Source organism: Ornithodoros turicata, chromosome 7 (assembly GCF_037126465.1).
Source record: "Ornithodoros turicata isolate Travis chromosome 7, ASM3712646v1, whole genome shotgun sequence".
Taxonomy (NCBI): Eukaryota; Metazoa; Arthropoda; class Arachnida; order Ixodida; family Argasidae; genus Ornithodoros; species Ornithodoros turicata.
In genome coordinates, this window is record NC_088207.1 from 44,256,496 (window position 1) to 44,282,622 (window position 26,127).

Genomic DNA, 26,127 nt, shown 5'->3' on the forward strand with positions numbered 1-26,127 from the left:
TCCCTGTAAAAATTAAATATTTATTGCACCTGTTCAGAAAAGGCCGACAACGTTCCCAGTCTCCGGGTCCAGATCAATATCGTACAGAGCAGGACGCGTTGGTAGGCCAGGCATAGTCATGATATCCCCAGCTAGTGGGTACAGAAATCCCGCGCCTATACTTCCCCTTATAGAACGCACAGGGAAAACGAACCCTTCCGGAGCCCCTTTCAAATTGGGGTCGTGAGAAAGCGACAACTGAGTTTTGGCGATACAGATGGGCAGATCGCCGAAACCTTGCTTTTCATATCTTTCCATATCTTCCCTCGCTTTCGCGGTCAGCTCCACTCTGCATGCACCGTAGATCTCACGTGCTATGGTCTCTATTTTCTTCTCTATGCCCAGAGAAAGGTCGTACAGGAAGGAGAAGTTGGATGGCGCTTCTGTAGCTCGTATGACAGCGCGAGCGAGATCCACCGCACCTTCGCCACCGAGGGCCCAGTGGCTGCAGACGACAGCGTCTTCTGCGCCGTGCTCCAAACTGAGGCGACGCACCAGGTCGAGTTCGGCCGGCGAGTCCGTGGCAAACCCGTTCACGGCTACGATCACCGGTACACCGAACTTTCGAGCGTTCGTGACGTGACGCGCGAGGTTGCAGAAACCCTTCTGCACTAAGTCCAAGTTCTCGCGGGTGTACTCCGCAGGTAGGGGAGATCCTAACGACACCGTCGGGCCTCCACCGTGCATCTTGAGTGCCCGGATTGTTGAGACAATGACGACGGCATTTGGTGCTAGCCCAGAGTAGCGGCATTTGATGTTGAAGAACTTTTCCATTCCGTTGTCAGCGCCGAAACCAGCTTCCGTCACTGCGAAAGACCAAGTTGTAAACGTACCATGATATAACGGTGGATATCGATACGCATGCTTTCTTCCCATAAACCCCTTCGTTTTCTTTATCAGCATTAAACATATCCCCCCTTCCCCTTTATGCTGACTCCAATCATTAAAATAGGGTGCTGTGCTTCCGCTGGAGTTTCGTGACAATTCCTTACCTACAAATCCATCTGGACCGACGAGTTTCAGGGCCATGCGATCCGCGATGATGGAAGAGTTGCCGTGAGCGATATTCGCGAAAGGTCCACAGTGCACGAACACGGGAGTGCCCTCCAGTGTCTGCATCAGCGTGGGGCAGATGGCGTCTTTCAAGAGGACCAACATCGCTCCGCCAGCTCCCTATAGAGGTTTGCAGCTGTAGTAAGCATTAGCACTTTGTTGGATTGTTAAAGGAACGGTCGCATCCAGGAACCCATCTATGAAATCGATACCACTACGACCAGCATCGGCGGATATCTACCTGGCTTTTTTTTCCCCCGAAAAGCGCTTGTATATTAAATTAACGAATTTTTCGAATCAGCGCTGCTCCAGTAGCCGCAGAAGCACCTACAGCGTGACGTCACTGCGAGTCGTTCAGAGGAGGAAAGGCGCTCTCCAGACGCCCCGTAACACTAACTGCGTTTACATGGGCGCGAACGTTGACTGAAGTCCCCGGTCGACTGATCGGGAGCGTCCACCGTCCACGGTTTCCATGGCAACTAGATAAGGCGCCTTAGCGCTCCCGAAATTCAGTCGACCTTACTCGCCAGCAGCAGCACCGCCACGTCGTTAAAACGTTATCTCGGAAGTTTTACTTTTATTTATTTTTTACATCGTGTTAGCGCCGCGAAGCAACTGTGGCTATGAGCGGCGTACAGACATGGACAGATGGAGAGAGGACAGCAGGAAGGAGTGGGGGACAGTGGGGTTACTATGCGTCCTGGGTCGACTTCAGGAGGAACTGTGCCGAAATTCGTCTGGAAAGTCTTCGGAAAACCCAGGGAAAACCTCAGACAGCACAGCCGGCGGTAGGAATAATCTCGGAAGTAAATATATTTTATTGTCGCAGTATATTTATTTACGAAGTGTCTTATAACGCATTTTACAGGCTTTTCGCGGAGTCTCCTCTGCCATTTTTTGTTCCGCAGTCTGAAACAGAGCTTGGTTACGCTGTCGCTTTGAATCCAGCTGCGATGCGATGTCCAATTCCCGAATAACGAACAACATTAATTTAGTGCTTTCGTCGGTCCATACGCATCGCGGTGGGTTCGAAGGGGTAGCGGGAACATCGCTTGCTTCCGTCGCCATGCTTACTTTCCTCCGAGAATCCGGAATTTCGCGGGCAATATGGGAAGGGCTCGCTGATGACGTAACGGACACCGATCGCTAGGCCGACTGAATCGGTTTACATGACATAGGGAAGTCGACCATTGTCGACTGAACTACCCCCTTTTAGCGACCTCCCTCCTCTGTGTGGACCTCCCTTTTCAGTCGACGTAGGCCGGTTTACATGAAGAAGGGAGGTCGACCTATCTGGCTAGGTCGACCTCTGTCGCCTTCATGTAAACGCGCATCACCCGCGGCATTTCATCTCTCAAGGTCGCGCCTGCAGTATTCGTATAATCGAACAGATAATATCACATACCCGGATGACATCGAAGTAACGTGATACACACCGCCACGTAGGCGCGTCGATCCAACACGATGTCTGTAAACAGATACGCTGAGGAAATTGTAGAGGTGTACGGACGGAAAGGAGCCTCGGTCGTTGTTCTGTTCAACGTTGGACACGATACAGAAAATGTTGTCAAGACACAAAAAAAAATGGCGACGAGGATGGGATCTTAATCCACCGTCGGGGAAGCCCATGTCCGAAGCAACAGGACACCAAAGCCAAGTAGCAGGTTCGATAGACGCCGCGGAGCCTCGTTAAGTAAGCGATATGACGAGCTCCCTACCAGCCCTTCCACCGTTCGACCCGCATTCAGAAGTGTCCTCGCTCGCTCAGCGTTGGACCAAGTGGTTAGCTCGATTCGAGAACTTCATTTTGGCGGCCGATGTCAAAGATGCAGAGCGCAAGCACGCAATGCTGCTCCATTATGCCGGCGAAGCAGTGTATGACATATTCCTATTGCTACACGCTATTGTTACACGGGAACGGATTACAAGACGGCCGTCAAATGCCTGACAGAGCACCTCGCCACTAAGAAGAATAGTTTTCGAGCGACACGTGTTTCGACGGGCCAGACAAGAGCCTGGAGAGACGTTGGACCAGTTCCAAGTCCGACTCAGAAGATTGGGTGCAACGTGTGAGTTCACCGCCACTGAGGACGAGATAGTCTCGCAGATCATAGAAGGCACATCGTCGCAGAAACTGTGCGCAGGGCTGCACTTCACGAGACGGACATCACGCTGGAGAAACTTCTTAGCACGGGACGCAGCATCGAGATCTCCGAAGTGCAAGCTAGCAGCATAGAGAGCCCAACGGCAGCCCAACCTATGCAGAAGGTCACACCAAAGAAGCAGCCGCATGAGGGTCCGTCTCCGAAGAAAAATCACCAACGAAATCGTCCGAAACAAAACCATAATGAAGACACCCAAACAGAGAAGTGCTGAGCATGTGGAAGGGCCTGGCCCCACGAAGGTGGCAAGACAAACTGCCCAGCCTGGGGACAGACCTGTCATAAGTGTCAGAAGAAAAACCACTTCGCTAAATGGTGCAGAAGCCCTAGAGAGACAAAGGAAACAGTGCGATCCCTGTCTGCATCGACCTCCACAGCAGACCCTCAGCAAGCCCCGTGCTCAGATGAGTCACTGTTTCATGTGCGAACCAACACGAGCAAGCTTCCTGTTGTCACCGTCAAGGTTAACGATGCGTCAATAGACTTTTACCTGGACACTGGAGCTGGGGTCAACGTTGTAGGAGAGCAAACCTGGCGTGAACAGCTCCGAACACCGTTAGACGCTACAGCAACGCGTCTCGTACCGTACGGTGTTACCCAAGAGATACCTGTGCTGGGAACATTCATTGCTGAGTTCAGTGCCCGAGAAACGAAAACGAGAGCACCAGTGTACGTTGTAAAAGGGTCACAGACATCCTTTTGAGCTACCAGACAGCCACAGAACTACAACTCGTCAGCGTTGTGCAGAACATTGCCGAGAAGTCTTCCGTCGACGCCGTAAAGGAATTTCCAAAGCTGTTTGATGGACTCGTTAAGCTCAAGGACTTCTAAGTGAAACTAGAGATTTCGAAAGACGTGCAGCCCGTCGCCCGTCAGCACCTGTGGATTCCCTTTCGGTTAAGAAAAGCGCTATAAGCCGAGCTGTCACTGCTGGAGGAACTCGACATCATCGAGCCAGTGACGGGACCGACACCATGGGTTTCCCCTGTCGTCCTAGTTCCCAAGCCTCGGAACGACGGAGCGGTGAGAATGTGCATCGACATGCGATAACCCAACACAGCAATCACGCGCGTTCGTCATGTCATGCCTGCCGCAGAAGACATAGTAAACATACTCAACGGAGCTGCATACTTCTCGAAGCTTGACCTCAATGAGGGCTACCACCAGCTTGAATTAAACAAAGAGTCAAGAGACATAACCACCTTCGCCACACACTGCGGTCTCAGAAGATATAAACGATTACTCTTTGGTGTGAATGCCGCAGCAGAAATATTCCAGGACGCAATCAGACAAGTCCTGCCAGATGAAGATGGCATCATCAACGTAAGCGACGACATCCTAGTGTCAGGGCGCACAATCCAAGAGCACGACCGCCGTCTGCGCTTAATGCTGAAACGTCTTGAAGATGCAGGAATCACACTCAACAAGAAAAAATGTGTCGTCGGTGCTCGAGTCCTCAAATTCTTCGGACACGTGTTTTCGGCCGAGGGAGTGAGTGCAGACCCAGACAAAGTAGCAGCAGTAGCTGAAATAACAGCGCCGAGAAACCCGACCGATGTCAAGAGCCTTCTCGGAATTGTTAACTACTTCGGCAGATTCATCCCTCGCCTGGCCGAACCCGTAGAGCCCCTAAGAAGCCTGACACACAGGGACGCCGAATTCTCCTGGACAACAAAACACCAAGAGGCACTTGACAAAGTGAAGGAGGCCATGTCCCAAGCACACACTCTGGCGTACTTTTACGACAGCAACGACACATATCTCCTCACCGATGCTGGACCTGTTGGATTAGCCGGCGTTTTGGTCCAAGAAAGAAAAAGGGACAAGATACCCAGTATCTTGGGGTACTACAGCAGAGCACTAACCCCGACTGAGAAGCGATATCCTCAGATTGACAAAGAAATGCTTGCAATTGTGTCGGCTATCGAACACTTCCGAGTATACCTCGCTGGGGGACACTTCACAGTAAAGCAGTGCAACTCCCCAGTGCAAAAGCAAGTGTCAGCAAGACTAGGACGTTTAAGCCTCCGACTACAACACTACCTGTTCGAGATCCAGCACATCCCGGGAAAGGACAATCATGCGGATTTTTTGTGCAGGCATCCGCCTCCCTCACCGCAAGAAATCAAGCCTTTCCGAGAAACAGACGCAGTTAAAGAATACATCTCCTTTGTGACGAAGGCAGCCACGCCAAACGCACTAACCGTGCACGACATCGAAGATGCATACAAAAACGATGCGCAGATGAACAGTTTGATCTACGGGCAGCTGATCGAAAGTCTCGTGAACGCCTGTGGAAAGATGAAAAGCTAAAACCTTTTGCCCAAATCAAGGATGAGCTAACTGTCCCTGACAGCAACATAGTCCTGAGAGGAACTCGTCTGGTGATCCCCGAGAAAGCCCAAATGCAGGTCATCCACCTTGCCCACCAGGGACACCAAGGTCTGGTGAAGACTAAACAGCTGATACGAGAGAAAGTGTGGTTTCCAGGCATAGACCAGAAGACGGAGGCCGTGATCAAGAGCTGCGCAGCCTGTCAAACAACTGTCGAGGAGAATTGGGTTTCGCCCCTGATGATGGCTCCACTATCCGATGGGCCATGGCAATCACTTGCATCAGACTTTGCAGGACCCTTGCAGGGAAACAGCTACCTGCTGGTGGTCGTGGACGAGTACTCACGATTCCCCATCTTTGCGACGTTGTCTTCACTGACTACCACAGCGGTGACGGCAAAACTCAACGATATATTCGCAGTACACGGCTTCCCACATGTACTGAAAATAGATAACGGCCCGCCGTTCTTCTCGAAAGAATTCGCAAGCTATCTTAGCCAAAACGGCATACGTCATCACCGTACCACCCCACTGTGGCCGCAAGCAAACGGTGTAGCAGAGAGATTTATAAGGAGTATCAAGAAGACCGTGAAGGCGGCTGGCGCCTCCGGAAGCAACTGGAAAGAAGAAATCAGCAACTATCTCCTGAACTACAGAGCAACGCCACACTCCACGACTGGCGTTAGCAGAACTTCTCCAGCAGAACTTCTGTTCGGCAGAAAAATTCGAACAAGAATTGCTGAGATGTCAGAAAAGAAACCCCATGAGAACCTGGAAAAGAGAGACCGGGAGAAGAAAGAGCAAATGAAAGCATATGCAGACAGGCAGCGTCATGCAGCGCACCATGAACTTCGACAAGGAGACACTGTGCTACTGAAACGGCAGTCGCCACTGTCGTGTGAGTCTTCATATGACCCTCGACCCTGCCGAGTCATCAGGGTCCAGGGAACAGCGATCACCGCCGAACGCGACAACAAGAAAATTGTCAGGAATGCCTCATTCTTTAAACGCGTTCCTGAAATCCCCTCCCAGGATTCGGACGAGTGGCAAACAGCGGAGCACCCTGCCCATGCAGCTTTTCCTCCTGCCAACACAGAAGGTGGCACCAGCCCTTTTGATGCGAGCTCGGACCAACGCACAACCGGCAACCAAACCACAGCAGCAGTGCCAAACAGCCGTAGTTCCGAACGTGCAAATCGCGGAAAGCCGCCTACAAGATTTGCAGACTTCTTCTTCATGTGAATGAAGGACTTTAATAAAGCAAGGGGGGATGTAGTGTTCGTATAACCGAACATATCCCATCACATACCCCGGATGGTATCGAAGTAACGTGATACACACCGCCACGTAGGCACGTCGATCCAAAACGATGTCTGTAAACAGATACGCTGGGGAAAATATAGAGGTATGAAGGGGTCGAAAATAGAGCCTCGGTCGTTGTTCTGTTCAACGTTGGGCACGATACAGAAAATCCTGTCAAGGCACTACAGCGCCCTCATGGCTTTGTCGTTTTTCCAGAGAGGGAATTCCGGGATGCTCTCAACATCCGGCGTCTGCTCTTGTCATGTGTGCCATCGAATAACAGCCAAACTAGGCCACTGTTTCGCTTGGGATTTTCGATACCGCGGTCAGTGGTCCACAAGGAACGAAATGACAGTGTAGTTTCGAAATCGACTGGTACGAATGCGGCCGTCCCAAAGAGAATAAGGAAGTCCGATCTTGGTTGTTCCCCCAAGCAGAACGATACAGTCCCAGTGCCGTGTAGTAAAAGGCCTTTCAATACACGGCGCTGATGCAGTCCCTAACACTAACGCCTAGACAAACACTCTAGACGAAGACAGCCTGGTCGCTTAAACGGTGGTGGTGGTGGTGGTGATGGTGAAAGGGCTTGCCGTTGTCGGCCTCACGTATGTGGGCAACGTCACGACTGACGCCCTGCGGGAATGTGCGTCCGGTCGCTTAAACGACGTGACGTGGTCATTAAGAGTGCTCCAATTACGACCGTGCTTTCGCAGCCATAGCTATGGGGTCGAGCAGACATCAGCCGTATGCACAGCCACTGGCAGCCACAGAAAAGCATGTGTTTGAAATCGTATGAGGCCATTGGCTGAAGCAGACGACATCCCACCTTTATGCGCGCATGAGGCGAAGGAATGAGAGGAGACATTGAGCAGGACCTTCTGTTTCTAGGTGTACGTAGCTATACGTATAGACCTATCCCTGTTTGTAAACAAATGACGTCATAGTGTTCGACAGCGCCACCAATTTGGCATAATTGAACTACGCCCGAAGCTAGAGGCGAACAAGGTCGCGCCCGATCTTGAGGGAATAAAGCCACGATCTTGAGGGAATAAACCTTTACCCGAGAAACGTCACCATGACGTTGGTATAGACAGACTGAAACCCAAGCAAATCGGAAGGGGAGGGCTGGGTTCCACGAATTGGCACTTTTTCGCTGCCTCCTATTGAAAGAAAAGTAGGACCGAAGGTCGCGTCCCTTTCAGGGACCATCGTAATCCCCTCAAGACAGTGGCTTTCGTGCGCAACCTTGTTCGCCCCTAGCTTCGAGCGTAGTTCAAGTCTACCAGATTGGTGGCGCTGTCAAACACTATGACGTCATTTGTTTACAAACAGGGAGAGGTCTATTTGATGGTCCCTGAAAGGGACGCGACCTTCGGTCCCACTTTTCTTTCAATAGGAGGCACCGAACGAACAAGTGCCCATTCGTGGAACCCAGCCCTCCCCTTCCGATTTGTTTCGGTTTCAGTCTGTCTATACCAACGTCATGGTGACGTTTCTCGGGTAGAGGTCTATTAGCCGCGGTAATTAGCCAGCTAACAGCCGTAGCAATACATATTATACGGGGTGTATTTTTATCATTATTATTATTCGACACAGATTTTTTATTTAAAAAAAGCTGCGAGGGCAGCGCTGATGCCATCTTGGCAGACAGGTTATGTGGCCGGCCAGGAGGACCTCCTGTAGGACAGCGTATGCAACTACTGGACGAGTAATTATCTAAAATTTATTAATCAACTTAATAATTAGATGTTTGCTGACAAATGTGAGATAGCAGAACTGGAACCATAGACATTATTGAAATACATCGTCCTTATTCAACACCCTGAGAAGCGAACGTACCTTGAGATATAAATTGCCAAATTTTTCTATGCAAATGAGCCGAAGCCAGAACTACGCACTTTTCGAGCACAGAAAGAGCGACAGGCAATCCACGTGAGGGGGTCACGAGCTTTCGAGCTGATTGGAGTAGGCGCTAATCTGTTAGACCACTCTCCGACCCAGATAAGGCGAAGGTCGCGTCGTTTCTGCGCTCGAACGGTGCGTAGTTCTGGTTTCGGCTCATTTGTACGGCGAAATTCGGCTTCTTTTTTTTTTTTTTCCTTTCTCCAGGTACGCTCGCTTCTCAGAGTGTTTAATAAGGACGATGGATTTGAATAACGACTGGCTCGGATTTTGCTATCTCGCATTTCCCAGAAAGCATCTAATAAAAAGTTAATTAATTAGTTTTAGCTAATTAGCCGTCCAGTAGTTGCGTACACTGTCCTACACGATGTCCGTCTGGCCGCATACCCGCATGCCAAAATGGCATCAGCGTTGCTCTTACAAAAACAATGTTTCGAATTTTAAAAATCTGTTTCCAATAAAAACAATCTGTTTCGGATAAAAAATAATATGTTTCGAATAAAAACAATATCTCTCTGGAATAATAATAAAAAAAAAGCACTCTGTGTACGTATCATCGGCTAATAGATAGCAGATCGCATAACTGCCGGCCGCGTCGCGGCGCTCGCGCGCTCTAGGAGGTTGGATTCCGAAACCGACTGTCAAGACTGCGCAATCGATCTGCAAAAGACCGAGACATAAAAATTGCTTGACATTTCAAATCTAGGTGGTATCCTCGCGTAGAGATCATTTATTTCTGTCGCTTTCCTTTTCGATATTTGCTGCACAGACGAATGTCATGAAAGCAACCGATCGTATGGCATCGCATTGGATGCGCTCCACTGCCATCGCAGCTTCGGCATTACCCACTCATATTATCGGGAGGGCGTGCAAGCGAGCCGCTAATTGCTCACCAAGTCATCTGCGGTGACCGGATTGCCCTGGTGATCAGAGGCCACGACGATGCGGCGGAGACGGACACGGAGATCCTCCAGATCTTTGGCAAGAGCCAAAACTGCCATAATCTCACTGGCTGGTGTTATGTCAAACTGCGTCTGAAAGACAAGAAGGCGCAACAAAAACGCGTGTCATTGGCATCAAGCGAATGTCGTGCTGGCAGCCGGTTTGAGGGGAATTCTGGTTGAGTCTGACCGCGTTAGAAGGCATTACCTGTCTGGACATATCTTTTTCAGTGGCGGCTTGCCCCACCGTGATTTTCCTCAAGAATCGATCGCTAGTGTCCAACACTGGAAAATACGAAACAGCACTGGAACATACCAACCTTGTAGAGTCTCTAAATGAGCTATACTATAAGCAGCCCACCAAAGCTCTGGCATAAAAGGACTATTATGGACGATATAAGGGATTTAGTCCGCCACTGTGCAGCTCATCATTACATTTTCGCGAGAAATGGGGTAAGGTCACGCCGGTGGCGATGAAGCTCCCCAAATATCATTACCAAAAACTTAGTTTTTGCTTTTTACGATGTAGTAAATTATATGATTAATAGAACGCGTGACCCATGACAGAACTCACAGAGCGACAAAACTATTGTATGTTATCTGTTACTGCGAAGACCACGTATGATAATAGAGCGTAGGTGCAAAAAAGAATGCATCTCTTTCCTTTCCTGTTATATTTAGTTTGTAAACCAAATGGCCATAACGCATAGTAAAAGGCGTATACCTCGATTAAACGTAATCGTGTTGACGTCTATGTCGAGTCTCGCGAAACGTTTCTTTTCTTCCGACGTCAGTGCATCTGGATCCGTCTTGTCGATGCCCAGCTTTACAAGTCTTCGTATCTGGCTCGGTGAAAATGCCTTGCGTCCTCCAGCACGAGACACGAGTCTAGTGAATAGAGCTTCGTCCGACTGCGTCGCCTCGTGGAAAATTCGCGTGTCGATTTGTGCCGCTAGTAGGTTGTTGGCTGCAGATATGGCATGCATGTCTCCAGTTAGATGCAGGTTGAAATCGTCCATAGGGATCACCTGCGAAGCGATGTGTTCCGACGAAACTTGGAGTCAATCCTTGGATCTCAAAGGAAGGCAGTGCAAGTATAGTTAAGTATATAGGACAGTAAGTTAAGTATATAGGGCCCTGTGTTTTCGGGTTTTATGTTTGTTTGTTTGTTTTTTTTAAATCGGCGGTAAATATCGGGTTTCATTTCAGGAACCATAAAACAGGGTAATATCGGGTGGAAAAGTAGACTTTCGGGTAAAAAAAAGCGCGCTTCTCGCATTATGGATTGACATCGGAACAGTTGTGCCGAATGGACACAGTGTTAATTTAGCGATCTCCAGCGCCCATATTGGTGGCTGAATTGGCACTTTGCAGAGTTCGTTTTCGTTTTTTTTTTTTTTTTTGGGGGGGGGGTTTACCCTGACTGATGATGATGATGATGATGCAAATCGGGTGGGAGGTAAAAACGGGTTTTACCCTAAAGCTCAGGGCCATAAATGTAAATGTGCAGTCAACCTGCGAAGCCCGTGAGCGCGAAACGCCTAAGCCACACTGAGGAAGCGTGTCCATTGGCGCACAACCTGCACTGTCCCAACTATTACCAACCCAACCAACTATTATCGAGCCCATACTCACGACTTGCCAGAGATACACGGGGGGACAACACATCTCTATGCATTAACTATAGAAGCCATCGACACCAGACCGCGTTGTGCATATCCGAGGTTCTTGGACCTCGGCGATGTTCGATCTTCGATCACTCGTGACTTTTCTAACAGCCGCAGGTCTACTGAACGCACTCGAAGGCTATGCCATGCCACACTGCGTGTCATGCTAACTCATCAAATCATGTACGTATACCGACACAAAATGCTAGGGGTGGTACGAAATGGGGTCTAGGGTCTTGCTGCCTAAGGGTGGGCACCCCAGGACGTCATCATTCCTCGTTCAATTGTTGCAGTTGTATCAATAATACCAAAGGAGTTATTACCTGCGAATACCCACCGCCTGCAGCGCCACCCTTGATGCCGAAAGTGGGTCCCTGAGAAGGTTGTCTCAGGCAGGCAAAGGTGTTGCGGTTCAAGTGAGCTGCAAGTGCCTGGCACAAACCAACACTCGTAGTACTCTTCCCTTCACCTAAAGGTGTGGGCGTTATGCCGGTGACGAGAACGTACTTCCCATTGGATCCCGGTCGTTCCAGTGTCCTCAGCAAGACTTTTGCCTTCGTTCGGCCATAGGGCTCGTACTCTTCCCTCGTCAAGCCGATCTCGAAAGCCAGTTCGTCGATACATTTGGGAACCTGGGCTGAGGCAATCTCCAAATCCGATGGGACGGGAGTTTGGCGTCTCAACGGCAGATACCGCATCCTCCACGGTGATATAGTCGCCTGCGCAAGATGTAAACAAAAACTCACGAGGAAACATGTCTGCGTAGCAGCACAGGGCGGAGGCCCCTGGCAGATACTCAAGAGCGCAGTTTGCTGTTGCGAATTTTAATGAAGTGCCGACTGGTTTTGCCTGGCTTGGGAGAACGCGCTTGTATGCGTGAGAGGTTTCCGTGCACAGAGCTGCCGAATATACTTTCGGGTGTGCGGCGGTACACAAAAGAACACCCCTGTTATGTGCAATTTTGCATTCAAGCATTTCTTTCCTCTACTTGAAGTAAATTGGATCAGGTAATAGGGATCAGTTTGAATGTGTAACACGAAGCTTCGTACTTCCCACTGTAATGTAGAGCAAAACTGAATACTTCTCGTTTTTAACGCGGTTTGCCCTTTTCTTCTTTTTTTTTTTTTTACCTCTCCGAACCAATACCATGCTCCATATATTTTCGAACACACAAAAAAGAAAGCAAGGTGCTTTACTTGGCGACTGCAAACCACTTCTGGGTACTTCACTATACCAACGCACAAGCAAGCAATGCTGGCTATTTTTGCTGGACTATGAAGTCCTGCATAAAAATTCTAAAGCCAAAATTAGTAAAGTTAGCTCACGTCAAATATCCGCGAAGATGGAACGAGACGAAGAAAAGTGGAAATATCAGAATTTCATTTTCTTAATTTATTTTTTATGTCACTGTTCACAGATACACTTCCTTGTGAATCACGTTCAGAAGCCGCACAACACTGAAAACACGTGTTATATCACGCGAGAATGAAAAGGTATATCTTATATGCGACATCGTCTGTCTCGTCTTTTGTGTCTTACGTCGCGTCGGGCAGCAAAGGTATATCTGTTTGGTTTTAATCCAGAAGACAAATTAACTTAATTCGCTGAACTCCCGCGTAACTGATGATTCCCGCAAAGCACGTAATTTGTAAATGGTAGTGGCTTGTGCACATGACGTCACGGCCAGCCTTCGAGGGCCTTTGCAGCCACGTGACATGGGGAAACATGGGGATGCGTCATAGGCGTCTTACTGCGGGCCGAATGAAGCAGCAGCGTTTGTTTTGGAAATTTCCTCTCGTACTTGCACGAACACCCCAACATCCCACGTTATGCCCTCCTACTGTGACCCCGGTGCGTTCTCTCTCTCTCTCTCTGCACACACCCTTTCTGCTTTTTCTCGAGGGTTCTTAGGTCACGTGGCACCACGTGATTCCTAGACTGTGCTTTCAAGAAATTTCAAAAAAAAAAACGAAAAAACAATCGATGGCCCACAAACACGTTTGCCACAATGCGCAACGATGCAGCCAATTTTTAATTTTTGTAATTGCATTACTTTCGGACGCGGTGATCAGTGTTTCCTTTTAGATGATGCTGTGGCATCGCTTCATATTATTTTCTGGTTAGCGCACGCTCTTCATTTTCCTTGCTGAATCGGCTTCTAGACCCCTCCTCATTTGGTACTCGGCGCATCCTTAAATCAACTGCATGCATTCGAAGACTGTGGTTGCTCTCCACGTTAAAGTCATCATGAAAAATGCACGTACCATTCGGCGTAATGTTGTGTAAGACAACAGGGAGTCTCTCCAACCAAGTGTTGTCTGTGTTAGGGAACAGCACAAACAGAGTAGGCCGCGTCTTTCTGCCGCTGATAAGTATAAGGATTCGCCCGAGGTCTCGCAGGGTAACACGATAAGATAGCCAACGCGCTCTTCTTATTACGTCTTATAACTGCCTGCCGTACCTTGTTTACGCAGTCTCAATTAGACCGGAAGCCTCAGTGAAACAATGGCGCCGAACGGAAACGCGGTGTAGCTTATTTTTTTATCCCGTGTTAGCGCCGCGAAGCAACTGTGGCTATGAGCGGCGTACAGATGTGGACGGATGGAGAGAGGACAGCAGGAAGGAGTGGGGGACAGGGGGCTTAGTATGCGTCCTGGGCCGACTTCAGAGGGAACTGTGCCGACCAGTGGCGTCACTAGGGGGGGTGCGGGGGGTGCGGTCCGCAGCGGGTGAAGCGACGGAAGGGGTGACGCGCCGCACCAATACTGCCGCTTCCTCCCGTTCTCTGCGGCACGATGACGCCAAAAACAACGTGAACAGCCTTCTGCGAGGCACATTTTTTTTTTTTTTTCTGAGTGTTGTGTAATACGTTTATTTATCGCGAATCGCCTAGTACGGAAAGGTATTCGTTAATGGGGGAATGGGGTGGGGTGGGGGGTGACGCAAAGAGCTCCCGCACCGGGTGACGCGTACCCTAGCGACGCCACTGGTGCCGACATTCGTCTGGAAAGTATTCGGGAAAACCTCAGACAGCACAGCCGGTGGTAAGATTCGAACCCACCACCTCCCAGTCTTCAGCATGACTCTGGCTACCACCAGGAGCGGGATGCCTTAACCCGCTCGGCCATGCCACTGGTGCGGTGTAGTTGCCTGTGAAAGATGACAAGCAATTGGCGCATAAGGCTGCTTCTTTTCAGCCCCAACTGGAGGGCGCCAGGAATGGGGGTAGCGTGAGAAACGCCACACAAACGGTTGTCCTTAGGAAACGTTGCTGGCGCCGATGGCGGTCATGAAAAAGCTGAGGACAGAAACGTGCTTGCAGAAATACGTAGCATGCGTTTCTCAAAGAGCAGTCCAAGAGCACGGCTTTTCTGCGTTCCAGACGGAGGCGCGGTTCTACGACTGATTGCGCAGGCTGACTCCTTCGGGTCTCAGTCGGGCTGGCATATATGGGTCCCGACATCAATCTACCACCCACAGTGGCAGAAAGCCGCGGGTATGCCGTGCCCCTCCCACACTGGCAGTTCCGCGTCCGGCTTTTTGCCACACGACAGCAGTGACAGGCTTCCGCCTACATAATATAGCGCTCAACTTACACGTATATGCCAGCCTCATTTTATCTCCGCGTGCAAAATTACTCGAGTCCTATAATATCACGCATCGATTTAGAACGGGTAGTGTGTAGTAGAGCACTGCAAAGGGCCGGGCTGTATCAGCGTACCCGGGGGGCCGTGCCCCCTCCCCGGAGCGTCTGGGTCACGTGCGAAAATTGTGCACTCTTCATTCGTAGGTCGTCATGCTTTCTTTCATGTCATAATATTACATCTGAACAACCCGCACAGTCCGCAGCGTCCGTCTCCAGGGAGGCGAGGGGGTTTCACGCTCTTCCCCCCGAAAACGCGAGCTTGGCCCGACACGTTGGCCGAAATCGTGCCTTGTAGTCATTTTGACTGCGGGCTCGGGTTCAGTCGGAGGGCTCTCGGGCCTGAGTCGAGTCGAGCTTTTGTGAGCCATTCTTTCACATTTTTTAATCCTCAACATCCGTTTTGGAAGCAAAGCAACTATACGTGCCTATAGGCCCTTCCTCAGACTTCCTTCTAAAACGCTACAACGTAAGCGTCGCGTTATTCTCGACTTCGCCTTGTTGAGGATCATGCCCTCGCTGCGGCATGCACCGCAGACAGGCGCGCGAGACTCGCCACCAACGTGTTGCTACAAGGCCCAACTGGACAAACCGCATCAAAGGGTGCGCTTGCGCGTTCCAGGTATGTGTAATATAACCGTATTATAGGTCCCTACCGTATGGATTGAGCCTGTTGTTTTCGGTAGCCTGGTCGGGCAAGGGTCGTGTAAGACTTCGTGGTTCCGGGTACGGGCCGTGTCGGGCCGGTAAATGAACGCCCGAAGGCTGGCCCGTGAAGTGCTCTAGTGTCTAGTCCCACGCAGTTCAGGCCGCCCACCCATCGCCATACCTAATCAATACCGAAATCAAATTTCATCACCTAAAAAAAAAAAGCATGTAAGTGAGCCATTGTTGATACATATCACTGATACACATCTTTCGAAGATTTAAAGGAGCAATGAGGTGACACTTAATATAGCTCGAAACCCTGTCTCATTCGTCAAGCTGTCCATCTGGAGTCACCATGCAAAATATTTTTGCTGTGCGGTGTGTTGCCGCCGCGCAATCAAATTTACAAAAACAGCGGCGGACGGCCGACACGATCCTCGCGTGACGTCGAAAAATCCCCGTACCTTTCTTTCTTATTTCTTTGTTCGTACCTGCTTGCGCTACACCGGCCTAATGTCACGAGTCACATGCCAGGGGAAAAGCTAGCCTACGTCACGACGTTCCCTCATTCTCCGACGCACTCTTTTCAAGAGCGGAGGATATTTCAAAGGTGTGCGGAACAGGCCTCGCGCGCGCGCTCCAGGTCACCTGCGCCCGTCGTTCTTTCGCCAGGAGAGCATTTTACTCCTGGCATAACGGCACAGCCCCCCCCCCCCCCAAAAAAAAAAAAAAAAAAAATATATATATATATATATATATATATAAGTAATTGGGGGGCTCAGTGCCCCTTTAAAATGATAGAATAATCACGAGTACAGAAGGCCTTCCCATGCCACATGGCTAGGGATTGCACCCTCACCGTTTGTTTTTCTTCCCTCCCTGGACACACTCAGGATCCGGTGGGTCCTCCCATCTTACTCGGTCCCAGTGCTCCTGCACGCCGCACTCAGCGGTCCGTGGCGACATGTATCGTCGTTCCGGAGGATCGACCCCGTGTCGTGGGTTTCCGGCAACAAATTGGCAACGCAGCCCCGTCCACTGCTGGGCGAAGACCCCAAGAGGATATTTCACCCTTTTACGGCACTCACCCTGGCCAAGTGCCATTCTTGACGTTTGCTTTGCTCGTTCTGCCGCGCAGCGTCAGGGACCACTCCATTTTTGGTCAAGCTGGAAGCCGCGTGTTCTGCCTGTGACGGCTCCCTGGCCTCTCTTCGGTGGCTCAAGCCAGACCTTGTTAGTTTTGAACTTGTGAAGCTGTAAACCTATATTCTTGAGAGGGGGAGAGGGGGACGCATGCCAGGTCAGCACAGATTGCGTTACATGGCCGAAAGATGGCCTAGGAGAACATAGGCCTAGGCCACATGAGGGGGATTCCTAAGGTAGAACAAAGCAAGCTGGCTGGGCGTGACTGGAATGTTTAAAAAACCTGTGGGCACATCAGGCTTCCTTCTGCTTTGGTGTCTAGAAACACGGTGGGGGGGGGGCATATACTTTTATTAGAGGGAAAGGTGGTTAGAAACACGGTTCGAGCCGGACTTGTGCGCCACTTCAATACTCTACTCAAGTTACTCCATCTTAAATACTGTATTTTAGTTGGTGAATGCTCGGGGTGTGTAGAAGCCAGGGGAGAGGACAGCTGTTTCATAGAGGCATAGCGATCAAGGAGTGACTACAAATGTTAACCCAAATGAACAATTGACTAAAACATTGATTTTTTTATATGTGGCTTGCTTGATTGCGTTCGTTTTGTACTGACTCTTCCTCTTCGTCTGTGCACAGCGTCGGGTATCCTCACGAACGACATTGTCGGGCGAGGAGACCTCGTCGAAAATCACAAGCTGGAACCAGTTAGGGATCATGCTGGTTCTGAATGGTTCTTGCGGGTTTGAATTGGTTCCCGCTAACCACGGGAGACCAGCTCAGGTGGTCTGAGCAGGAAATCTGACCAGCTGACCCCCCCCCCCCCCTTTCCCCCCTTCAGAAAAATCTTGGATACGCCCCTGGTGGTTAAACTGTTTCGCTTTTCTGCTGCATTTGAAAAAGTGTCTTCTGCATCATCCACTAAAAGGATCAGGTTAAAAACAGTTGGAATGACGTTATGAGAAGTGTGCATTTGGCACCTTCATAGTGAAGATTCTCAGGGATGTCATCAGCGAGGAAGGCATTTTTTTCAGGGCATGAAAAGCGGAAAGCTCGACGGATTTCAGGACCGCTAGTGTGAAGACACAAAATGTACCTAGCTGTTTGATAACTAAACCGTACAATTTGTGAATGTCTCGCAAATAGTAAGTGTGGGTGCCTCAGGAGGTAAACAGTCATTGTGATGTGGCACGACGCAGTGGTAGCGACCTCAGCGTACTGCGACCAGTACGAGGTGGGAGAACCGCCTTCCCAATCCTCGGAGGAAGCAAGAACCGTACCTTCAGCGACGAGCCTCCAGAGTGGTCAAGAGGTGGTGCCGAGGCCCGTTGTGAAAATTGTTCGACGGACTGAGGCACCGGTAGTCCACGCATCCGAATGCTGTCTAGTTCATGTCCCCCTACAGTTTATAACTGTAACCGAAACCGCTCAGTGCTGTTTAACCTAGACGCTTCACGTCAGTATTCTATCACGACCTTGCATAAACAGCAGCAGCCTTCTGTAGGAAAACTAGTTTATTAGAAAAGTATAATAAAGGCACAAGTTTATAGTGTGGCCTTGCCATTTGTATCGGCTAGACTTCTATTTCTGAAAATCAAGCAAAATTCCATGAGGATCGTATTACATGTAATATAGCACAGACTGTGAGAAACATGACCTACCAAGCTCTCCCGCAGGCAGCGCTTGGCGGAGTCCACCGTGTTGCTGATGAGCATTGCCACAGTCATGGGGCCAACACCCTCTGGTACTGGAGTTATGTATGACGCCACCTTTTTGACTTGGTCAAAGTCTACGTCTCCCACCAACCGGCTGCCGGACGCACGTGTGGAATCTGAAATTTACTGTGTCTTGCTAGACTGCTATGTACCTTACGTTACCCGACAACGGTGCAAGGTGCCATGTAGCACACACCTGGTATGGCATTGATGCCGCAGTCGATCACTACGGCACCTGGCTTCACCCAGTCTGCCTTCACCATGCGCGGACGACCGATAGCAACCACCAGAATGTCAGCTTCCCGACACTGTAACGATTAAATGGCCATACAAGAGTCGTTTAATATGGAAAATATTTGACAGTGTGAACTAGGTCAGGTTCAACTTAACATGATCTTGCTTACAAGCAACATATTAAATGGAAGAACTTCAAACTTGCAAATATGTGAGAAAGTTTTGTAGAGAGTGGGTTAAAACTGTTTTAACACTGTTTAAAGATGTGATGCAGAACCACACATAAGATCACATGGAAACATGATACGCGTGGCTCAATGTCAGGCACTTAGGCCATGTCCCAAAAAGCATATATACGCTATAATAGCATAGTTGCGTGAACTCTGTTATATGTCTACCTCCATGTCAGGCATCTATCACAGTCAAATTAGGTTAGCGGAGCAAAGGAAAAGCTACAGATCTAAGCAATTTGTACAACTAAGTATGTATTTATATTATTATGGAACTCCAAGAATGAAGTATCACTTGTCTATACTGCACTCTTCTGTGAGGCTTGTCTTTTAGCAGCGAAGGACTCATTAGCAGACTGACCCACTTCTGAATTTTAAAGCAAATTCCACCAGAATAACAACAGAAAATTATATTCCCCCTGGTGGCTTTGCATAAAAGCCATTTGTACAACTAAGTATGTATTTATATTATTATGGAACTCCAAGAACGAAGTATCACTTGTCTATACTGCACTCTTCTCTGAGGCTTGTCTTTTAGCAGCGAAGGACTCATTAGCAGACTGACCCACTTCTGAATTTTAAAGCAAATTCCACCAGAATAACAACAGAAAATTATATTCCCCCTGGTGGCTTTGCATGAAAGCCATTTGTACAACTAAGTATGTATTTATATTATTATGGAACTCCAAGAACGAAGTATCACTTGTCTATACTGCACTCTTCTCTGAGGCTTGTCTTTTAGCAGCGAAGGACTCATTAGCAGACTGACCCACTTCTGAATTTTAAAGCAAATTCCACCAGAATAACAACAGAAAATTATATTCCCCCTGGTGGCTTTGCATGAAAGCCATTTGTACAACTAAGTATGTATTTATATTATTATGGAACTCCAAGAACGAAGTATCACTTGTCTATACTGCACTCTTCTCTGAGGCTTGTCTTTTAGCAGCGAAGGACTCATTAGCAGACTGACCCACTTCTGAATTTTAAAGCAAATTCCACCAGAATAACAACAGAAAATTATATTCCCCCTGGTGGCTTTGCATGAAAGCCATTTGTACAACTAAGTATGTATTTATATTATTATGGAACTCCAAGAACGAAGTATCACTTGTCTATACTGCACTCTTCTCTGAGGCTTGTCTTTTAGCAGCGAAGGACTCATTAGCAGACTGACCCACTTCTGAATTTTAAAGCAAATTCCACCAGAATAACAACAGAAAATTATATTCCCCCTGGTGGCTTTGCATGAAAGCCATTTGTACAACTAAGTATGTATTTATATTATTATGGAACTCCAAGAACGAAGTATCACTTGTCTATACTGCACTCTTCTCTGAGGCTTGTCTTTTAGCAGCGAAGGACTCATTAGCAGACTGACCCACTTCTGAATTTTAAAGCAAATTCCACCAGAATAACAACAGAAAATTATATTCCCCCTGGTGGCTTTGCATAATTGACTGAAGTAGATGTCATACCACTGATGGAAGATCCTTGGTTTTGGAATGGCATGTGGTCACAGTGGCATGGTTCCACAGAAGAAGGGCAGACACAGGTGATCCTACAATTTTACTACGACCCAAGACCACGGCCCGGGAACCAGCAATCGTCACTCCTAATAGATGATAAAAGCAAGGAACAACGCAAGCAGGCTTGAGGTCAAAAGGCGCTCTACGATAAAATGCCAAAAGTCGTGGCTTTGCTGAGTAACGCCATGCAGCATGCGATACCATGATGGTTTTTAAAGGGACACTAAAACGTAAAAACAACTTGCTCGCAAATTAAAGTCAGTGCTTCAATTAGTATAATGCGAGCAAAATTAGTTCATACAACGCTACCGTTTAGAATAAAAACACAATGAAAACAGAGCCGTCTTTACAGAGCGGCAACGAGTGGAATTCCCAGGAGGCAAAGATTGGCGGCATCCAATGAGACAGCAGGAGAAGCGTGCGCATACCTATCGTGGGCGTGTGGGTTTGGAACGGGTCCGATCGTAGTGTTCCGTATATGCGTGGCATGATGCGCAATGCATTTTTCAACAGCGATTCACTGAATTGTTTGCCCGCAACAGTTCTAGCGAATGTTCCATTGACAACATTTATCTTCATGTCCTTCGGACAGCGACGCTAGTCCACTTCGCAACGTGCACTATGTTTTCAACCATGACGTGGCACGCGCGTGCACGCGCAGCATGGACTAAAAACACAGATGGACGAGCTCAAACGACGTTCACTGCTTAGCGCCGAAGCAAGAAAGAGTCCGGTATATGATAACAAGTACGAAATTAACATGGCGTGTAACGTAATTTGATGTGAACTTGTTTTTGCATTTTAGTGCCCTTTTAAGATCATTATGGTATCATCACAGGACCTTTGTAGGATTCAGTTTTCAAGGGAGGCCTCTCACCTTTATTGATAATTTACAATACCTTTGTAATTTAATAAGACAATTAGTGTACTTCTGGTAATTGTAATTATGGCAATTAGTACTTATTTCTGCTTCCTCGCAGTACAAATAAGTTCTGAATACTAATTAAGTGACAGAATATTACTGACGACGTCTGGTTCTCCTTCAAGCATTTCAGGCCTACATGTTTAGCCAATTGCTATTGCTAGAAACAATGCCAAAGATGCATGTCACACATTTGAACTTACTGCATGTTATGATTCGAGCCATAGAGCAAAACATTTTCCACAATTTCTTTTCAGTATATGTTAAGCTTTATCTTACCTGAACGCTTGATCAATTCGAGGCAACCACGTGGTGTACATGGGATGAAAAAGCCTTCCAACTCTCCATGTGCAAGCCGACCAGCATTTACTTCGTGGATGCTGACATGCAAAAAGCACTCATTCTTAAATTACACCCTTCCTTCTTTTCAAATTAAAAAGGAACACCGCTCATTATTCGAGTGATTCTTGTCATTTGGAAAACTGTGCTTACTGTGTTACTTATCATCACAGTGCCAGCTAAATTCACTCGAGAGGTGCAAAATAACTTTTGCAAAACATGGAATAACAAAAAACTTTAAGACTGAAACCAATATATTAAACCATAAACTAGAAATATTCCAAACTCTTTGTACAGTGCTCAAAAATCTGAGGGGATCCACCCTAGAAAAACTGTACGGACATGAAAACTCAAAATTGCTGTAAGGCACACATGCAAATTCAATTCAATTTAGTAAGGAAGACCGTGTGGCAGCCTCGGTAAATAGTAACATATGGTCGCAACACCGAAGATGAAACTGAAGTTATGACCAATCAATGTGAAAAACCACTAATGTGAATTTGGAAAATGCTCCTCTAAAGCAAAGGTTGGTGCTAAGGTGCACACTTTCTAGTGGCTTGTGTCGTCAAATGTTACCTTCTCAATGTCCTTTGTAACAAAGTTTATGAGCAACGTACGCCCTCCTATTGCGTATGCCCTATTATTCTGCCAGCTATGGCTGAGGCGACTTGCAACAGTTATGTTGCCTCAAAAGTATGGAAGAAACATGAACAACACTGTTCTCACCCATCAACGTCCTTGTCAGGTGACACAGTGTTTGTTATCTTGTTGGAATCAATTGGTGCATCACAGTCAAGAGGAAGCTGCACTATAATGCCATGAATATTTGGATCGTCATTGAGAGCTTGAACACCTTTCACAAGCTGAAATTATTCCCATTTCAAATTAATTAAGGGAAAAATAAAGTGTCTATGACATCACACGTGCATGTAAAAATTGTGTAATTATGAAAATCTACCTCTTCTTCAGTAATGGTTCTTGGGAATTTGACGTGCTGAGATTCTACGCCCACTTCCTCTGCAGCCTTCCTCTTCATGCGAATGTAGACATTGGAGTCTTCCCGTCCACCTACCTGTGTAGACAGACAGCGACTAAGCGTTTTATGACGTGAACATTGCCTTGAGTTTGATGTAAAACAAAGGACAGGAAGAACACATGGCATTTTGTGTTCTGAGCTTTATAAAAAGGCTTTCAGTTTCTACAATAATAGCTGTTAAAGGAGTTGTGACACAAAAGCAATACCTGGACGATAGCCAGCATTGGTTTGAACTGTGGGTGCTTCTCTTTGAGTTCCTGGACGTCCGCTGCTAACTTCTCTCTGATTTCTCTGCATGAGAAACAGCATTACCAGGAATTACTGATTGTAAGAGAGTAAGGGTTTTATTCTAGCACCTAAAAAAAGTTTGTATCAAGTGCTGGCACTTATCAGTATTCTTAACTATACACAGGGGCAGGCCCAGGATTTTTCTGAGGAGGGGGTCCAGCCATGAAAAACATGCTAGACACACGATCTAAGATCAATTAAACACTATGTGAAGACAGAAATTGAGGAGGGGATCGACATTCGGACCCCAACCTAGATCCCTCCTGATTATACCCAGGGTCTGACTTTCTCGGGTTAAACATAATTTTGCCTGATTGTTCCCTCCCGAATCACCTTCGGACCAATTCGGGTGAGACCCGATTTCGCCCCGAATTCCAATCATGTATACGTTGTATCATGTACCAAGTACACGAGCAATCTGTGCACATGCATCATGAAAATATCAGAGTGCAACGGTAACCTATATACGTGAAGCACATTTAACGTTATATCATGTCGTGCTTGCGACTATAAATCGCGAGGAATGCACGTTTGACCAATATGTGAACCTCTAACTACGGGCCGCTTGCTGGACAGAAAGAAAAAAAAAAGCAACCAGGTAACACCTGACTGTGTCGCACCTGATTTCACCCCGAATTACAGGTTCAAAAATAGCACCCGATTTTTCCTCCTGAACCTAGTAAAGGCATTTCACCCGATAAAGTCAGACCCTAACTACAGACCACGAATAACAGAGTGGGCCATAACAAGAACAGCGCCACAAACTTTGTGTATAGTAGGACATTCCATGAGATCATTACCACCTTAAAAGCTACTCTCCTGACACACAGCTTCAGCAGCAACAATGGCAGTTCGGGCACATTACCAATGAAAGTTTAAAGGTAACCATGTTGCTCTGTTTGCATTTTGCCAGAAGAGCATTAAAAAACTTATGAAACTCAGTAAGGTTTCTAAGTTTTTTTTATCAGTGAGCTGCATAAAAATTATTCACATTGTTTAACTGAAGCAGTGTGTAAAAAAAAAAAGATTACAAATTAGTGCTAACCCCTATGTGCTATTATGGAGTACGGACATTTTTTGTGAGGCTTCGCAATGTGTCTAACCACCAGTGACTTAAGTCCCAATTCTGGTCACATAGTGATCCAGGCGTACGGAATTTCCGTGGTCGGAAACGGTTTTGGACTGTTGTTTCGCTTGTTTTGTCTCTTTCTCTCTTGCATCCCTTTTCGAAGATTTTATTTTTATGCACACTGCACTCACTGATGTCAGTGGGACACCCCCAGTCAACTTTATCAGGCGCCCTGTCTCCACTCTCGCAGTGGATGTCTGAAGCTTATCAGTCATTTCTTATCAAGAAAGAGCAGTTGTTGTATGGAGACGGCTCACTTAAGATGACCCTTTTGGATAACGCTGTAGTACTCTGCTGGAGCAGCTATGAAGATCCAGAAAAAAGAGCAAAGTGATATTATTTCAAATTCGTGACATTGCTTTTTGTGAAAAATTGAACATATTTGTTTTGATATTCGTATTGCTATATTTTATTTATTGCTGTACTTCACCACTAAAATTGGCATGCTTGTAACTGTGAAAGTGAAACGTGTCCACAGTTTCTTTCAGTTCTATGTGATTCTCTGTGATTACAGTAACCTAGCTAACGCTTTTTGAACGATGCTACCACAACACGTCATGCAAATAAGGGTACGATGAAGTAACGCCAAAGAACGATGCACCAGACGAATATTTGGCTACTAAAAAAAATGTTCTCAAGAGGACATTAATGAGCGATTGCAACATCGTCCAGAGCCCGACGCTACAGCTAACTGGTAACAGAAAGCTGGATAACCCCGCTTTTTTTGTGAGAAATGTACTGATCGAAGTACTTTTTTGCATCCGTAATTCCGAACGAGTGGCCTATTATGACTGACGAAATCTGAAGAGCTCGTAACAGGTCCCGACTCATACGAGTCGATTAGCATCGCTATACGTTGAACTTCCAAAGTGCAACAGGTGGGTTTCGGTTTTCTTGGCTAGCAACATAGAAAATACACTCACTTGGCAACTTGTTTGCCAGAAAGCACAACCGCTTCTCCAGACATTTTGCCGCTCTTCACACCACTGTCAAGGACGATAACTGCAGAAGGGACGGTGGAAGCTCTCTGTAGAACTGTGTTTATCAAGTTTTCCGCATACCACTTCAGAACGAAAAGTGATATTGCTGATCACGTGGCTATAGCTATAAGGAGCCTCCTGGAGCGTTCGATGGAACCATAGAACAAAAGTTTGTAGCCAACGTTGCAATTCGGAGGCTAGCATAGCACACGGAAATATATTGCGTACAAAGCCTTAAGTGCAACGTGAAGAGAGTGTAACCTTAGCTTTTGACATTGGCAATTATTATCCTCAGATTATAATTGATTTACTTGCATAACGATTCTATGCGATTCGCCCACAACTGTCATGGTGGCAGTTAGAGCTGCGCAGTCGACCTACACTGCCCACTGCGCAGCTTGGAGCAGCGCGCTGTTTTCGAAACCGAAACTGCGTAATACGCATCCACCTATCTGATGGCAGACCTCTATTACAGCAACCTAGAATAAGGAGGTTATTCTAGGTCACTATACCTCTGTCCGCCGACCGATCCGTGTTTGTCCTGACTTGCGGTGTGAGCAGTGGCGTCAGGGGGTGCGAGGGCTGCCGTCCGCACCAGAGTACCGCCGCTTCCTCTCTTTCTCTGCAGCTCGATGACGCCAAAAACAACATCAGAAGCCCTCGTCTAGCACGTGATTTTTTTTTTTTTCCTGCGTGTGGTATCCCCAGGTATAGAAAGCGATTCATTATTGAGGGAGGAAGTGACGCAGGGAGATCCCCCACAGGGTGACGCACACACTAGTAATGCCACTGGGTATGAGCACCTGTGTGGAACTTCATTACATTTTTAGGCGCTCTTTTCCTTTTCTTTTTGTTATTTTTTCTTTTTTGTTTAGCATTCCTGTTTCCTGAAAGG

The 26,127-nt window shown here is 47.6% G+C and overlaps 1 protein-coding gene across 1 annotated transcript; it reads right to left on the reverse strand.

The window, feature by feature from the left end:
- LOC135401199 (C-1-tetrahydrofolate synthase, cytoplasmic-like) lies at positions 1–25,354 on the reverse strand. Its single transcript, XM_064633460.1, has 14 exons — positions 25,176–25,354; positions 23,042–23,126; positions 22,758–22,871; positions 22,526–22,662; positions 21,740–21,840; positions 20,488–20,624; positions 18,742–18,853; positions 18,492–18,661; positions 11,723–12,118; positions 10,457–10,760; positions 9,941–10,017; positions 9,685–9,825; positions 1,032–1,212; positions 1–845 (listed from the first exon to the last, which is right to left on the reverse strand). The coding sequence occupies exons 1-14, from the start codon at positions 25,217–25,219 to the stop codon at positions 34–36; spliced, it is 2,811 nt and encodes a 936-aa protein (XP_064489530.1). The 5' UTR covers positions 25,220–25,354; the 3' UTR covers positions 1–33.
- Between the last annotated feature and the right edge of the window lie 773 nt (positions 25,355–26,127).